The 16623-nt window shown below is 41.9% G+C and overlaps 1 protein-coding gene across 3 annotated transcripts in view; it reads left to right on the forward strand.

Annotated features, from left to right (window-relative positions):
• The window catches only part of TGFBR2 (transforming growth factor beta receptor 2), a 62848-nt gene that overhangs the window by 17763 nt on the left and 28462 nt on the right, over positions 1 to 16623 (forward strand). For all 3 annotated transcript variants that reach the window (XM_069007376.1, XM_069007378.1, XM_069007377.1), the window contains 2 exons: positions 11813 to 11984; positions 13612 to 13802. In XM_069007376.1, coding sequence (XP_068863477.1) covers positions 11813 to 11984; positions 13612 to 13802 — 363 coding nt within the window. The remainder of the gene's footprint in view (positions 1 to 11812; positions 11985 to 13611; positions 13803 to 16623) is intronic.

Genomic DNA, 16623 nt, shown 5'->3' on the forward strand with positions numbered 1-16623 from the left:
AAAATTATATTCTTAAAACAAGCCTGCTCTGACTCTTTCAGCATCCTGTGAAGAGGAGGCATCTGATAGGTCTCTGTACTGCTGAAGAAACAGTGACAGAGGGTAGTCCCTGTCTTCTGTCTCCCATAAATGTTAACTTGAGACACCAAAAGTTCTTTTTCTATACTTCAGAATCAAAATAACCTCCAGTCTACTTTTACAGTGGATTTAAACAACTATGAGGCCTGATGTGCTTCTGCTGAAGTCTGGGAAGAAATATCAATCCTTGGAGTACTCCCCAAAGTGTCATAACCCATGCAGATGAGTCCTAAGCAAATCCCATCTGCCCTTGCAGTGATGATGCCTGGCAAAAAGACTAACTGCAGAGCCCCTGTTTCCTCTCCTGGAAGGGCTGTGACATCTCCTAACATTTGAAAGCAGTCTGTGGGTTGGAGACAGCAGCAGACAGCAGGTCCCCCACGTCCCTGGCATGTCGGGCAGCCTGACCTTTTCCCAGAAGTAGCTCCAGCCGTAGATCCACAGAGACTTTTCTCAGCCCCTGACAGTGCTACTGCAGCTGAAGTATGCAGTTTTGCCTTACCCCAGCTGTGGGTTGCCGCTCCTCATACCACATTCTTCATTGTGTTTGTGTTGTCAGATAGATGTATAGATTGGAGAACTCTTCTGGGTCAGGCTGGCCTTTGGCGGGGGAGGGAGGTGTGGTAAGGTGCGGTCTGATTCCTGAGGGAGGAAGGAGAAAGTGCAGTGAAGGATGTGAACAAATAATGAGCAGGGGAGAATGATTGATGTTTTTTGCAAAATTCTTTGTGCAGATATTTCTCTATGGCCTCACTAGAGAGAAGGGGGAAAAGGGAAGATCTTTTGTGTTCACAATGCTTTAGAAACAAATTTGTTATTTTTTTGAAAATGGTCTGAGGATTTCTCCATGAGGCAGACAATTGCTGCTCACAAAATATGTTGTTTCCTTGCATCAAAAAGGAACATTAAAAATAAGATGTCAGAAGAGGTGTGTGTGCGGGCCTTTGCAGTGGCATCTCCAAAGGAGGGATCTGATGAGGGCTCTGTAAAGCTGCATGTGGCAGGAGCCTTTCAGAAGGGAACACGGGTTTGGCCTTCTGACTTCTAAACCTGCCAGGAGAGTGTGTGTCGGCAGTTTTTAGGGCATACTAGTAAAGCAAATAAAAATGAGAGTTAAAAGCATAAAATGGCAAATACAGGGGTGATACTTTTTCTGATTCACCAAGCAACCTGTCTGTATCAAAGGGAACCTGTGGGAGTCAGACGTAACTTTGAATTTCCTGTTTTGTGTGACTTGTCACAGTCTTTATGTCTATGCTTCATTTTCACTACTTTAAAAAGCAAGCAAAAGTCTTCCCCCAAAGTAACATATTTCATAACGTTTCCTGGAGGTTTGTCTCTGAGACCAGAGAGGGTTTGCAAGTGCCTGCCAGTCTCCTGAGTGAATAAACAGTATTAATAAACATCTGCCTACCTGTATTAACTCTTGGTAAGCCACAGAAGCTTCTAGGTGTTACTTGCACAGTTTCCTCTATGTTTTAGTTTTCTTAGTGCGCTCTTTTGAATACAGTAGAGGATACACATTTGGCAAGAATTTAGCTGTAGCAAGGGTTAACTTTAGTGAGAGTTAGCTGTAGTTTCAGGAGAAAGATTTGGCATTTTGCCACCTGAGTTTCTGTATGCTGCCAGTGTAGAGAGCAGTCTTTAAATAATTTCCACCTTGCATTTGGAAGAGATGATTTTCTGCTGTCTATCCAGCCTTCCTTATTACTGCTGAAAATGCTGCAGGTAGATAATCAAGTAACACGAAAGCTTTTTCCACATACAGAATTCAGAACTCTTGAGCTTACAGTTGATTTAAAAGTAATTGAATAAACCACAACAACTTATATGTGCAGTAATTCTCAATTTTGAGTCTGACTAGACTTGTTCCTAATACAACCTGTATTGAAGTAAATCAGCTTTAACAGGATTTGATGATCCACATGAAAATTTTAAACCTCCATCCTTTTAATTTAATGCAATAAATTCATGTGATGCTGTGTGTATGCCAGGCCAACACTTGGTTACTTGAAGCCATTCAGAAAGTTAGGCATGATGAGGCCTTATACTAAATAAGAGTAAAGCCCTGTAGGAGTATCATTTGTGAGTGTTTGGCTAAGCAAATATGTTACTATTTTAGATTTCTGTGTGTCTTTGGTGGTGCAGTGGTCTGTGGGAGCTGAGGACAGGGCTCCATCTGCACAGCATACTCTGGTGTCAGCAGAGGGCCAGCACCACAGTTGTCACTGTAAGGGAAAAATTGGAACTGTTGTACCCATGTGCTCACCGACTCTGTCCATCACAAGTACAACAACTGCAATTCCCCATGGGAAGGATGGCATGGTTTGGCAATACAGTTTAGCAGGAAGCTCCTAACACTTTTGAAATCGGCGTCTTTGCCTGTACCACAGATCCTAATGTGTTCTGCTGCCCAGAAGTTTAGCAGAAGATGCACTCCCTTGACCTGAGACATAAAGTTAAAAACTTCTCTGCTTTCCTCCCACCTGTAGCCTGTCCAGTGAGGATGCACCTAAAAAGCCAGACAAGGTTGGCTTTGCATTAAGCAGGTATCCCAAGACAGACATTTAGGACTGCTTGTAATTAAGAAAGCGATGCCTCCCAATAAGCAGCTCTGGTACATTAAGAATATGATCAATTTCTTTTGTGATCCTGTGGGCTTTTCAGTTTGCATGTGACATTGAGCACATTCAGTAGCCTTGCAGATAAACTGAGGTGCCAGGATGTGTTTCTATGGAATACTTCACAGCTCACAGAAATAGCTTAGCCATATAGCATTTTTAGCAAATAAGTTTTTGTTCCACCTGTACTGGGTGGACTTCTGAATTTCCCTGTTGGAAACTGGGAGTTTAATAAATAGACCCTTGAAAACAGGGTAAATTACTCTTTAAGGTGGCTGTTCCTCATTACTTTTGTAGTAAGAGGCATAATGGGAAGAAATATAAATTAAGCTTTTGGAGGGAGTATGTGTGCCCATCAGTGCAAATGATTCACCTTCCCCATTGCCATTATGAAGAATTAAGAGCCCTTTCATATTTTGAAGTAGGTTGGTGGTAGTGATGTGACTGTTGAGGGGACAAGAGTGGAGAGAAGCATGTTACTATAAACAGGTTTTATTAACTGGCTGAAGGAAGAGATATGAATGAAACTCCATTCTAGCTATGTAGAAGATACAGTTTCATGGGTTTGTGCTAGTGAGGTTCTGTAGCAGGGAGTGGAGCTACATTTGTGTTTTTCTGAGTCAGAATTGTTCCTAATTATGTGTATTCTAAATGTTAGGGGGTCTTCCACAGAGACTCATCTGTTATGAAAAAATATCACAGGAATAACTGTATTATTCTTGAATGACTGCCGTCTATTTTCAGACCATATAAGTTGGAAAAATAACATTTGTACAAAGCTGAAGTGTTTATACTCTTTCAGCTCTGTTTCAAGTGAAGTAATGGCAGCTTTCACTGAGCAGACGAGAATAAAAAGGGAGATTTAAATGCAGGATATGCTTCTTAGTGCACAGGTCAGAATTAGTTATGCAAATGTCAGTTCTGAACTATGAATCATGCTTATTCCAACAAGGCAGGAAAGCTGTTTTTGCTAATCTTGAGAGCCAGATGAGCATTGTTGTACTTGATGTCCACTGTATATCTGGAGTCCCAGGAGGGGTTAACCACCGAAGACAACTTCCAGTAAATTCCAAACGTAATGCATTATGCAGAAAAAGACCTAGACCCTGTAGTCATAATTGAATAAATTGAACTTTGTGTTATATCACATATGGTTCTCCAGTGCTGTGTGCTGTTACTGGCTGTGTTAGGGAGGCTGTGGGTTAAAGTCAGGAGAAGATGAAATGTCCATTTAAGTGCCCTATGGGAAGCCATCATTTATATTTTTTTCAGCCTCCTTGCCTGGAGACAGTATTCTTTTGTTCTTCCAACCATGGAGTGCTAAATAGTGCCCAGAAAATGTGGGAGAGAGCTGCAAGTTAAAAAGCTGCAGGTGAAAATCCATCTCATTATTTGAGGCATCACAATAATGTTTTCAGAATGCTGCCACACTTCTATTGTAAGTGCTGAGCTGGAGTCTCCTCTCACCTGCACTGCTGTCAGTCAGGAGTCACAACAGTGAGCTCTGTTGTTAGGCATGTCTGAGGCACTGCTGTGCCCTGTACCAGAGAGAAGAGCCCAGCCCATGATTAAAACTGCTAATGATCACTCATTTTGGGAATAGTGATAAAAATAGTGATATTTTAATGCTTTAAATACAAAAATTATTTTCATCTTCAGGATCTCCAGCTTAGTGTGCTGTTCCCTCTCTTATTTTTTCTGGTTGTGTCCCTTCCCCCCGCTCCTGCCAGATTTGATTCTGTGTCTGTGTCAGTGCCTGCAGCAATCCCTAAAGCAAAGTTTTGCCAGTTCCACTTGCTGTTAAAAGCCAGGCACTTCTACTGCAGAGGCAAGTTAAACGAAGTTTGCCAACTCCTGCTCCTTTTCCTTTTGTTTTCTCCCTCTGCATGTACCTTCCCCTATACCTTGCCTGCTGGTAGGTAGGAAATGGTGGTTTCCCAAATTCAGTGCAGTTCATCAGTGGCTTTCCTGCTATGAACCAGTTGTTCTACTTTGGCCTTCCCTCATCTAGGGGTGGCAAATCTACTCCTGGCTAGGTCTAGCTGGTCAGCATGGCTTACCTAGTCTGCTCTCTTCTTTCTAGCACACTTCTCAGTCATGGCTGAGGAGCAGGTTGTAGGTCACACAAACATGAAAAAAGCCTGTGGGGCCCACCAAATCATTCTTTGGTGTGGTAGGTGTGAGTTGCATTTTTTTCATATGATGGGCAAAAGCCTTTACATGACAGGCTGAAATTTGGAAGAAGTGCAGTCAGTACACTTAAAGGCATGACTTTAAGTACTGACTAAGGCAGCTGTTGTGCTCCATGGTAGTCAGTGATCTGTGACTATGTATGATAAAGATCGCGGCTGAGAGATTCTGCAAAACAATCCATAGGAATGTGGTTTCCTGGAGTCCTGCCACAGGGATAGTTAAACAGGAACCTGTTTTCCTCTGACATATTTTAGTTGTACGTAAAAGATAGCTCATGTTTGGCTTTACAGAGGCTGTCTCAGCACTCTGGATAATCACTGTTGTTAATCTTAATAGAAACAGTCACAAAATCATAAAAGTCCTGTACCCATGGAATTCCTGCTGGGGCAACTCATAGTTCAGATAAAGCACTGCACCCAAAGCAGTGTCCAAGACAATGTGAACATTGTGAGCTCATACTCACATGGCACATATAGGTGCGTGTACCAGAGTGATACTCCATTTCAGCTCAGATGGCATTAAACTTAGAAATGGCAGCTGCAACTGAAAAATTGAAAATACATGTTTCATAGGGTTACCCCAGAGGTGTTATGATGGGAGTAACTAGGTGATCTGCAGTGTTGCCAGCTCCTGTGATTTAATGATGAGTAATACAATACAGCTGTTTTTCTTGAAGATCCACCTCCTGGATCCCAATGATTTATTTTCTTTTTATCTTCTCATTTTTTTTAGTTAGACAATAATTCCAAACCTCCTGCTCATGGCCAAAGTTTCAAAACATGTCTCAAAAAGCAGTCTTAAGAGTACAGCCAGCAATGGCAAGTAACGGAGAACCCAGAAGTCGTTTTTTTGGTTGCTTGGGGCTTTTTTGTTGGTTGTGTTTTTTCCCTTCCTTTATTTCCATCATCTGTCTGGCTAGTCTTGTGATTTTGTAACTCATGATTTTTTTTTATCTTTAGGATTGATTATGTTTTCATCTTCACTTCCTAGTATTCCTTCACTTCCTTGTATTACCACACTGAATGTAATCATTATAATTAAGAATACCCATCAGGATATTCATCCAGATCTTTAAAGAAAAGCTCAGATCATGCATTTTCCTTGACTCCTTCAGTCCTGCAATTAATTCATCAATATTTGTAAGGCATCGAATGTGCTTTTGAGCCATCACCTCTCCACTTTAATGAAGCTGGCAGTGTCTCCATAACTGTCAAAGTTCTGCTGGGGTTACAGATCATGGACTGGGGATGGTAGTCAAAACAGAAATCATGCTGTGTTAGTACTGTTCCTGGCAAAACTTGCTTTCTTTCTGTTGGATGAGAAGGTAATACAGTTTGGATGTTCTTCATAGCTGCTACTGTGCTTTCCAAACACAGATATATGATGTCATGGAGCTATGCTCTATGGGAGAACAAGGACAATCTGCTTCAAGGCTCTCTGATAAAGGCATTGTCCTCCTGGCAGATTTCTGTGATACAGGGGAGTGAAATCTTTAAGTCTCTCTCATCAGGTGGAATTATTTCACATCAGCTGAGTAGTAGTTGAGTTCTTATCCCAATGTCTCTCTCAGCATTTTTGTTTTCAGGGGTGGAATCTGCCTGCTATTTTATAAGTATACATGTGCCAGAGACACTGGATGAGAGAATAGAAGTGCTGTGACAGGATTTTACAAGATAGGAGTAAGAGAAACTGGCTGCTGTTTCTGAAATGCATCGTAAGGCATAAAAAGTTTTCCAGTGTAGATATTTCTGAAAAAGACAGCATGTTGGTTTGGGCTTTATTTAATGTTGTTAGCTTGTGAGAATTCTGTAATGGTATTAAAAAATAAGGGAAAAGTAAACTACAACCTTAGGCCTCAATAGAAGTTACATATCTACAAAAAACATGTGCAAAGCAAACTTCAAGTCAAGTCAATATAATTTGGGTGAGGTGACCTGTTTATGGTTTCCCAAGAAATCATAAATAAAGATGTGAACCATAGAAGAGAAGCATTGTCCTGTAAGCCTGGTTCCACCAGAATCCATGGAGTGGACATTTCTAGGGTGACTGCTCTAGTGTCTCTTCCATAGTGTCCAGCCCATGTGTTGGCGTGCACGTTCCATGCATTTTAACCACGGTGGCTGATCTCTGCTGACCTGGTTGGCTGACAGCTTCATAGCCAAGAAACCACAGTCTTTTATTTGGAGCCCTCTCCATGGACAAGAAGCAAGGAAAGCTAGAATTAGGCTTCCTGTAAAGTCAAAATAAGAAAACTAACATTAGAGAGTGGATGGCAAATTCAAATTATAGGAGACAAGCACACATTTATGGATGACTTCATTAACCTGTGCAAATCTGTGATTTCTCTGTTGACTTTTTCATTACTTTTTCATTATATCCACTTCTTTTTTTTATGCAAAATCAGAGGTTGCTTCTGTCCACAATGTTCAAGTGACTTTGGCTGTTTTAACAGGAGAAAATCTTGAGCAGTTGGCTAATGTGGTATGAAGTGTACAGCAGAATAGTCAAATATTTCTAGACATGAACATTTAAGTAACTACAAGAAGAGTAGCAGTCTTGGTGGTCCAGAACCACTTGTGGGTTGTGGGTCCCTCAGGTAATGAGTGAATACACATTCCTGGGGAAGAATCCTACCAATTTGTCATTCTCCAGGTAGGACTTTGTTGATTAAAGGTAGTTGGGAGTTCATGTGACTTGGAAGAAGACCCTTCTTTTCAGGATTTCTAAGTCCTCAGAGTTTAGTAGCAGGCTGTGATCAAAGGGTGATGTCAAAGTTCATCTCTAACTCCAGATTTCCTCTCAGGCCATTTGCAGAGTGTGGTTTCAGCATCAGATAGAAAAAGTCACACTGGCTTCATTTTGGAACTAGATGGGTTATCACAGTGGTCAAGGCCAATGAGGAATAACAAACAACACACCAACACCTGCTGGAGCATTATGACAGTCTTAGGGAAAGTAAGCTGCAGTCTCACTTTAAATCAAATATTGAAACATGGAATAAAATTTGTCCGCCTGGGCAGTTTATACCGTACTTTGAACTGCCAGAGGCATGAATATAGGGTCACTGATCTGTGAGCCTCTGTTAGAAGAATTTCAGGGGGAAAATACAAGTGTAGTCAGTTCTGGAAGTCCAAGAACCCCATTAGCTTTTGACAGTAATTAAATCTGATAAGAAATTACCTGACCCTAGCTGCCCAAACTTTTGGTACTGTTCTTAGTGATTAAACAAATGCCTACCTTAGAAACTTAAGGTTCGTGACCTTACAGGGGATTGCTGCTTTCCAGATGGGTTTGTTGTTGTTTTTTTTTTTTTTTTTCTCCAAGTAGTTTGGTTTGGTGATCCCTCCTTGGAAGAGGTCCAAACATATTGTCATCCATTTGTTCCAGTGGGTGAGCCTTGGCAGAACCTGGCACAGCCAGCGACGGCATAGGAACCAAACCCTTTCTCAACAAATACATTGTGCTTGAAACAGTTTACCTAAGGACCCACCTTCATGTGGCTTTTGGTTCCAGTGCTGTGGACACTGGAGGGAACTGCGTCATGTTTATGGCAGAGGCATCCATCGTGCCACAGCTGCCACGTGAGCTCAGAGCTGAAAGCAGCAGAGATGCAGCTGAAGTCTTTGCAGTTTGAGCAGCAGATGTCTTTCCCCCGTGCTCAGTTGTGAGATGTTTGGCACCCTGCCTCAGGTTTCCTGTGTAAATTTGGGTGAGTCACTTCACCTCTCCCTCAGTATTTGTCTCTGTTTTCCTTCCAGGCTTTTAGGACCATAGATTGTTTCTTTCTGGGTAGAGGGACAGTCCCTCACTATCAGGTTTCGTTCATTAGTGCAACCTAGATAAGTTGTTATAGCTATTAGTTTCTTTTCCAGTAGAGATGTACAGTTTACTGTAATGAAGATTATGTTAACACATATTTCATAGAACACTACATTCAAGACCTTTTGAGTTCCTACTACACCTGCCTCAATGAGACTGTTCCTCTGCATGGCTGCTGCAAGTTGTTGCAACACATATAATTAAGAACAAGAAATGTTTACCTGGGACTTAAAATTCTGCCAGCACATAATATACTGCCAGCATTCTCCACCCATTTAAGTTCTCCCAGTGTTGTAAATGGAGTGACACACTTCCCTTGGAAGAGAGAAGGGCAATGTTTATTTTAACAAAGTTTGATAGTAAAAGTGACAGTTCTTTAACAAGCTTTGATGGCAAGGTACACTTGATTATTTACTGCATAGAGGACAAGGTGGGACAAAACTGTCAGAGACACCCTCATGTTGAGTCATGGGGTTCAGAAAGGACCCCCTCACATTCTAAACCCCTTTCTCAGGAGGTTTCCAGCTGTGTCTGGATCCACACCTAGTTGCAGGCTAGGAACTTCGGTCTAAAGGATTATATGTGCACAAGCAATCCTTTATCTCACTTAGCTAAGATTTCAAAGTTTCAGCATGCTTATTCCCAGTTCACTTACTGAGTATTTGATGCAATAAGGATTCTCTCAGCCTTGAGGAGCAACCTCAAGAGGCATTCCTGTTCAAGGGGAGATCCTGGCATGCAGCCTACTACCGTGCAGGAGAGCTTAGCAGACCCTAGGCTGTTCTCTGTTCATGGAGTAAGATGATTGACTTACAGTAATATTTGCATGCCAGCTGTATTTTGGTTGGCACATGCTCAACTAACCCTCAGCTGTTGAGTAAGTTTTATGGTCCCCAGCTATTGTGTTGTTATCTGTCTTCCCAGAGTCCAGCTTTAAGCCAAGTGCAGCCCTCACAACCACCACTGTTGGCTCTTGCTTAAACCAAAAGCAGGGGGGAAGCACACTGCCACACCTAGTGAGCTCATCCTAACCAGCCCCTCTGTTTAGCATCTTCTTCTATACCATAAAACCATTGGAAGTTTTGCCATGGATTACAGTGGTCAGTACCAGAGCATGCTAGTGGTGAGAAGGATGTGTGGTTTGGGTGAAGAGGGAAGACTTTTCTCTCAGTCCTTCACAATGGTTCAGAAGTCCATTGAAAATGTTAGCAAGAGGCCCTTTCATTTCCTCCTGGAAAAATCATGTATATTTATTTCCCATAATAAAATAGGCTAATGGTAGTAAAGAGTGAAGTTCTAGAAGGAAAAAATTGATTTCTCAGCTAATTGAATAGAGAGGGGGAAATTACAAATCCCTGGTTGCCTGTTACGGGTTGACTAGCAACATTTGGCCACAGAAAGCAATATGAACACAGTTTTAACATGCAGGTGGCTACAAGAGAAGGGCTGTGTTGCATGTTGTCCTGGGGTGACGTTATGAAGCCGCTTTATTCCTTACCCGCCCGCTCAATGCCCAAGGACGCGGTGCCTCTAAGATGGACCCGGGGGCGGGGCCGGAGCCAGGGCCTGGAGGGGGCGGTTGAACGGTTCAGCCCAAGGGCTCCAGGGGCTCGGCGGGGCTCGGCAGGGAGTGCGCCGGGAGCGCTGTGCTGCTTTTTGGGTTCCTTTGTGTGCCGGATAGCTGGGAAAAGGTTCTGTTGGTTTCTTTTCTTGTTCTTTTTTCCCTTTCCTTCCCCTTGCCTCACTGCCTCCCTTCCCTCCTCGCCAGTCCGGGGAGCCTGTGGGGGCAGCCCCAGTGGGCCCTCAGGGTGGCCCCGGCTGGTCCGAGCCCCCGTGTCTGTTCCCTCTCTGGGAATTTGTTGTATTTTGAGGGGGTTTTTTTATCCTCTTCTGCCCTGTTTTGTTCGTGTGTTAATAAACAGTTTGGTTTCTTTTTCCCACTTTCACTCCTTGGGACCCATTTGTCTCATTGATGGAGGAAAAGGGGAGGAACACTCATTCCGGAGTGTTTCCTCCTGAAGTTTTGTCTCAAAAACCAAGACACATGTAAGCCCAGTATCTCCTCAAAGCGGTTCGACCTACTTTTCCAATTACATTGCAAAGTGAGTCAGACTGAAACCATTGTTGATTGTCTGCTCCACTTCAGATAGTTGCATGTTCGTTTCAGCTTTAGAAAGAAGTTTGTGTCAGCGTTTTCTGTTCCTTGTAGCTGCACTGGCTTTTCAAAAGTATTTGAGCTAAAAGTATGTTTCCTGAAGTTCAAACACTGGCACAAAAAATATCTTTTTCCTTACTACTGCCACACTGAAGCAGATGGTGAGTACTAAGACTCTGAACCAGTAAGCATGTAATGATTCAATTTCTGGGTGCAGAAAAGTAGCTGTTGGGTCAAAGCAGACATCTACAAGACAGGCTGTCATTGCAAGTTAGTCTGAGTTCAAGTCCCCTGGAATTAACCCAGTAACACTCCTGTAGTAGATCACATGAGCTGCACAGATGCCCTGTTGCATTTCTAGCTCAAGTTTCACCCACAACCTCTGGCAGACCATCTACCTTAAGCTGAAAGTCTGTTCCAGCTCTGTGTTTTTATGTGTGAACAGTAATCAGATTAGGGATGACACCTAGGTTAGGCCTCAGGTTAGTAAAGACAAAATTGCAAAATTCGTCCTGATCCCTGTCATAATGATGTCACACAGCTAATTGTGCATTCTCACTATGGAGCCCACAGCTACTTTGGCACACAGACCATGATGCAATTGTTATGCATGGAGGACAGATACGCTGCCTGTGAGTAATGCAAACGGGTGAGTGCAGAGGAGTTATTTCAGTGCAAACTGGTCTTGGAAAATGTTTGATTCTGCAAACTACAAAGCAACTTTTGCTCCTTCTGAAGTCAAATTCACTTTGATTAACGTGGTCTTGACACCGTGGCACTTACCTTGTTGTAAAGAAAATTGGTAGCTGTGAAAGATCAAAGATTTTCTAATTTAAGGTAGGAGGAAATGTTTGCTTCTGATGAAAACCTTATCTTCATAATAAGCAGTAATACAATCTGATAATCTACCATTACTGAATTCCCTTTTCTTTTTTTTTTTCTTAAGCTGAATTTACATCACCTGTAGAGAGAAATAAGGAAAGTGGACTGAAAATGTCAAACCTATGCAAATTTTGTGATATTAAAGTAACAACCTGCTCAAACCAACATCAGTGCAAGAGCAACTGCAACATCACCTCTATCTGCGAGAAGAGTAGTGAAGTCTGTGTTGCCATATGGTAAGTTATTTCTTCTTGCAGCTGGGGACAGGAGCACACCCTCATTCATCATGGCTTAGTACTTTCCTCGATTGCTCTGATACTCAGAATGTCCGTGCTACCTCACCACGCTTTGCTCTCTCACTCCCAACTCATATCTGTGCACAGCATACCAAGAGTTGCTTGAGGTTAACAATTCTGATATGAAATGTTCTGGGGACTTTTTTTTTCTTCTAAAACAGTTCTGTTCCAGCTTAAGCTGTTATTGGAAAAGAGGCATGGTTTTGTGCAAACCATTAAACTGTATCCACCCACAGCACTCAAGAGTAGAAACAGATTTGAGGCTGGAGAGGATTGTAGTGACAGTTGCTGAACAAAGACAATTCTCTCTCAGGTTTCAAGTGAACTAGATTATGTGGATTTATCACAAGAGGCTTATTGCCATGTATAGGTAGAAATACTTCCTCTTAATGGGAAAAAACTTCTGTATAGGTAGAGACTTTGATGTAGGCATGATGCCTTTTGTATAGCCTATGTCTAGGTTCAAAGAAATCAAGAGGTTATGAAAATTAGTTGTAATACTTCTTTAGGATTTATTGGCTTTAAGCTTGTGTTCCAGTCTAAAAACTGAGGGTTTGCGCTTTCATAAATGGGAATCCAATCCTACCAAAGAAAGCCAGAAACACTGTTAATGAGTTAATAACTGGACTAAAGGAACAGAACTGAGTGCTTGCAGAATTGCTGCTGATTTACAGAGGGACATAACTAATTTGTCTGCTAAGGGATTAGTTGTGTCCATTGACTTGGGACGTTCAGCATAGTTGGAAGTAGGCACTTCAATTCAGGATCAGTCCAGTGTGCTGCTCCATATTTGTCCTGTGCTTCTTTAGTAAGTCATCAGTGCCTATTATCGCCATAAAAAGGGGCTGTTGTACAATTTAAGATACATTTTGGATTTTTCATGACCGTTTATCTAAAAGGCAAGAAAACTGTAAAGGGCTTTTTGCCTTCAAGACTTTTGTCAATGAAATTAAATCTGTGGACCAGGAAAAACACAGGAATATGGTCCAGATTATCAGCTGTAAATATTTCCCTGACTGTGAGGCATCTCTAGCTTGCATCAGTTTTTATGATTGGTATTTTGGTGGAGGTTTTTTTGGTTGGTTGAGGTTTTATATATATATAACTTCTTCAGTGCACAAACTGTGCTGATTGTTGGCTTCAAAAGCAAAATGAAAAGGCCAACTCACTAGAAATTCCTCAGATTTTGAGGAAATAATTCCGTTTTTGTCATAATTTCCCACAGATTTTTACTGTCTGCTCAGTGACTGCAAAAACCAAAAGTATGTTCTGAAGTTCACAGCAGTTCATTGAGCATTAGCTTTAATAATTCTAAGTGAGATTTCAGAGGCACTCTTCTGAGCTTAGCAGTAATGTGATATAGGAATAGCTGTGCCATTGTACAAATGTGAGGAGCCCAGATACTGCCAAATTTACCCCATTCAGGAAAGACAGAGAAGAAAATACGATGCTCTTTAAATACCATTTATAGTCTCAAAAGAGGCAAATTTTGGGCAGGCACAGTCCTGTCTGCTCCCTTTGTAAAATATTCCTTTTTTGATTTCAATTTTCTCCTTTTCATTTTTAGGAGACAGAATGATGAAAATGTGACATTAGAAACAATATGCCACGATCCCCAGAAAACACTGTATGGTCACATTTTGGATGACTATAAATCGGAGCAGTGTTTGATGAGGGAAAAGAAGGACGATGGGGGATTGATGTTCATGTGTTCCTGCACAGGTGAAGAATGCAATGATATGCTCATTTTTACATCAGGTAGGTTTAATAATTTACCTTGAATTCCTACATTCCTTGCATATAATATTAACTGTATTATACCGATGTACTTTGGAACTGCATTTTGTGAGGGAGAACTTCTAGTGGCAGGTGCTATTTTGGTCTTTTATGAATCTTGCAAAGTCTCAACCTTTCTTTTCTGTGTTCTGAGGGTACTTCTTCCTGCCGGGCTGTCCTCATTTTGAAGTAAGTCTAATATTCAGCTCAAGACACTGCACTTAAAAGCTGATGGAAGATGAAAGCAAGATGCTCACGGTTGTTCTGTTGATACACCAAAATGCAACACGTTAATTACGTTATAAAATCTAAACTAAAGGCAAATGCCATATTTCAGGTCCTACCTCCTCTAAAAGGCTGTATTGCCATAGTGTGTTATCTACATATACAGATGTTACTGGTAATGTGATAGGATGTAAATTTTAAGTCAGCTTCCCTGGTGTAAGTGACCATCTGTACCTCTCTTGTGGTGGGTGTGAAGTAGCTAGGTTCCTTCTCTGGGACATTTGTTCCCTCACACCTACTACAGCACAAGGAAGCATATGTGAGTTCACAAACCAGGGAAATGTGAGTACAGACCAAACCACAAGTGCATAAACCATCCCCATTCTACTTCATGAACGCTAATATAGGCCACTGCAGACACAATGAGGGCAGTATGGATGTGTGCAGTGCTGGTGGACCTCATGCTGCACACACAGATGTGCGTGCTGCAGGCACCCCTCGTGCTTTATTTTCTCCTACCTGCTGTGATTCTTTCACTGAGACCAAGTCAGGTCTCTCACAGGCAAGAGTGAGGCCTCCTATGCAGAACTCTGTGTGCACACACTTCTGAAGGAGTGTGGCCCACTACACCCAGCCTCATCACCCCTAAGTTCCTCAGAGAAGGATATAATTAAGCCCTTGTTACCTGAGATAACGACGGGTTGGGATGTTGTTTCCACTCCTGGGAAACATGGTTTGTGACTGCGCTGAGGGGGACAACCATGTGAGTGACTTGTAGCTCTCACTTCCTAGCTTCCAAGGCTAACTAGTTTAGGTCACAAAACCACACCAAATTAGCCAAGAGCAAGCTAGCAAGTCTTTGCTTCCCTGGGCCCAGGCTATCCATATCTGGTGCCACCCCTCATCCCCGTCTTCCTCATCCCCTCCCCAAGGTTGATTTGAAGCCAGACAACCTGACTGCTGATCCATGGTTGTGTGACCAACCCTTACTCGGGTGATCTTTAAAGGATTTGGAGTATATACTGGTATTGATATGAGCACAGATGGTAGACCCAGGACCTAATTCTAACTGATTGCCTTGATTTTATTGACGAGAATGTGTTCCCAGAGAAGAGATCTTACTCTGTGTCAGCTGTCTAGTGATTTTGTACAACATGAACCACACCCTTGTGGATTTTGGCTACTTTGTTGTGAGTTAGCTACGTTATAGCTGTTTTTCCTGGAGCTGTGTAGCTGAACGCAGTCACTGATAAATGTGTCTTTGGTGGGTATGGTTAGGAAAACTGTTCTAGAAATTCAAAACAAGTGCCTTCGTTCCTATCAACTCTGCAGCCCACTCACACTTCCAGATCAACCTAAAAGGAGTAGTAGAAATTTAAACCCAGTCTTTTTACCCTAATTCCTTTCACTCTTCCAAGTGGAGCTTTTCGTTCTATGTCACGTGCTGTAAGCACTCTAGGTGACTCATGAAAACCATGTGCTACTTTTATATGTATTAAGTGAATAACTACAGATAAAAATTAAAGTAATGTAAAACTTCATTTTGTAACATTTCCAGTTCATTCACAAACACAGGCATTAACTCCAGTCGGGAGCGGGGAGAATTGAGGCTTTGTCATTCCTTTTATATTGTTGTGGATTAGTGTTTCTTTTAAATGAAAACAGCCCCTTTGGGTTGCTTGCCTGGTTAGCCATGGCAGGAAGACAAACGATTTTTACAGTATCAGACATGCGGTTTCCTGTCTGTGTTTAACTTTGAGCAGAACATCACAGCCAGCTGGTCCATGGCTCCTCCAGACAACTAGATAATAGCCTGTAATAATTTTGCCTTTGGAATGACTGTCATCCAGATCTATTCTGTACATTGTTCTTGCAGGGTTTTTTTTCACTACATTTCTTGTACACCAGAGCAAGAATTTTTGCAGTGGTTTTGCACATTCTATAGTTTTAGAGAGCAAGACAAGAGCTACTCTAAAAAAGCCTGATCAAACAGTGATTTTAATCATTTACTAGCAGAAACTGAGATAAAAAAGATTGCAATTTTTCACCTGTGAATTGCAGCATTTCCTTTCAAGCTGTTGCTATAAACGACTACTGTTTTACCTCTTCTTCCTGTATGCACACTTAAGACAGACCAGGTTTAGTTCGCTTCTGGTGTTTCTGGGGTAAGAAAGAAAATTGTCGGTAAGGCAACAAGTTCTAATTTCCACCAAAGGTTAGTCACCAAATTCCAGTGATTCACAGCTGAGCTGTTACTGCTTATGGAAGAATTGGTTTATAGCACTGTTGGCTTGCATAGGTCTTGACTGTGAAGGGCAAACCTCCTGACTCCATTTTTAGACACAAGCATCTAAAGGTTTTGCGTATTGGAGGTGTTTTGACTCACCCAAGGGTGACTTCAGAAGTGTTTGAAGTACTTACATCAAAATCAAATGCCTGTTTATTGTATGGATTTTCATTTAAATTGCCAATCTGCAGGACACAGTCAGAAACATGTGCCTGAACATGCCTGTAGTTCTGCTGTGTCAGGGGGCTGACCCTGATTCAGATCCCTGGCATTTCAGGCCACAGGCACCTG

This window comes from Aphelocoma coerulescens, chromosome 2 (genome assembly GCF_041296385.1).
Source record: "Aphelocoma coerulescens isolate FSJ_1873_10779 chromosome 2, UR_Acoe_1.0, whole genome shotgun sequence".
In the NCBI taxonomy this organism is placed as follows: Eukaryota; Metazoa; Chordata; class Aves; order Passeriformes; family Corvidae; genus Aphelocoma; species Aphelocoma coerulescens.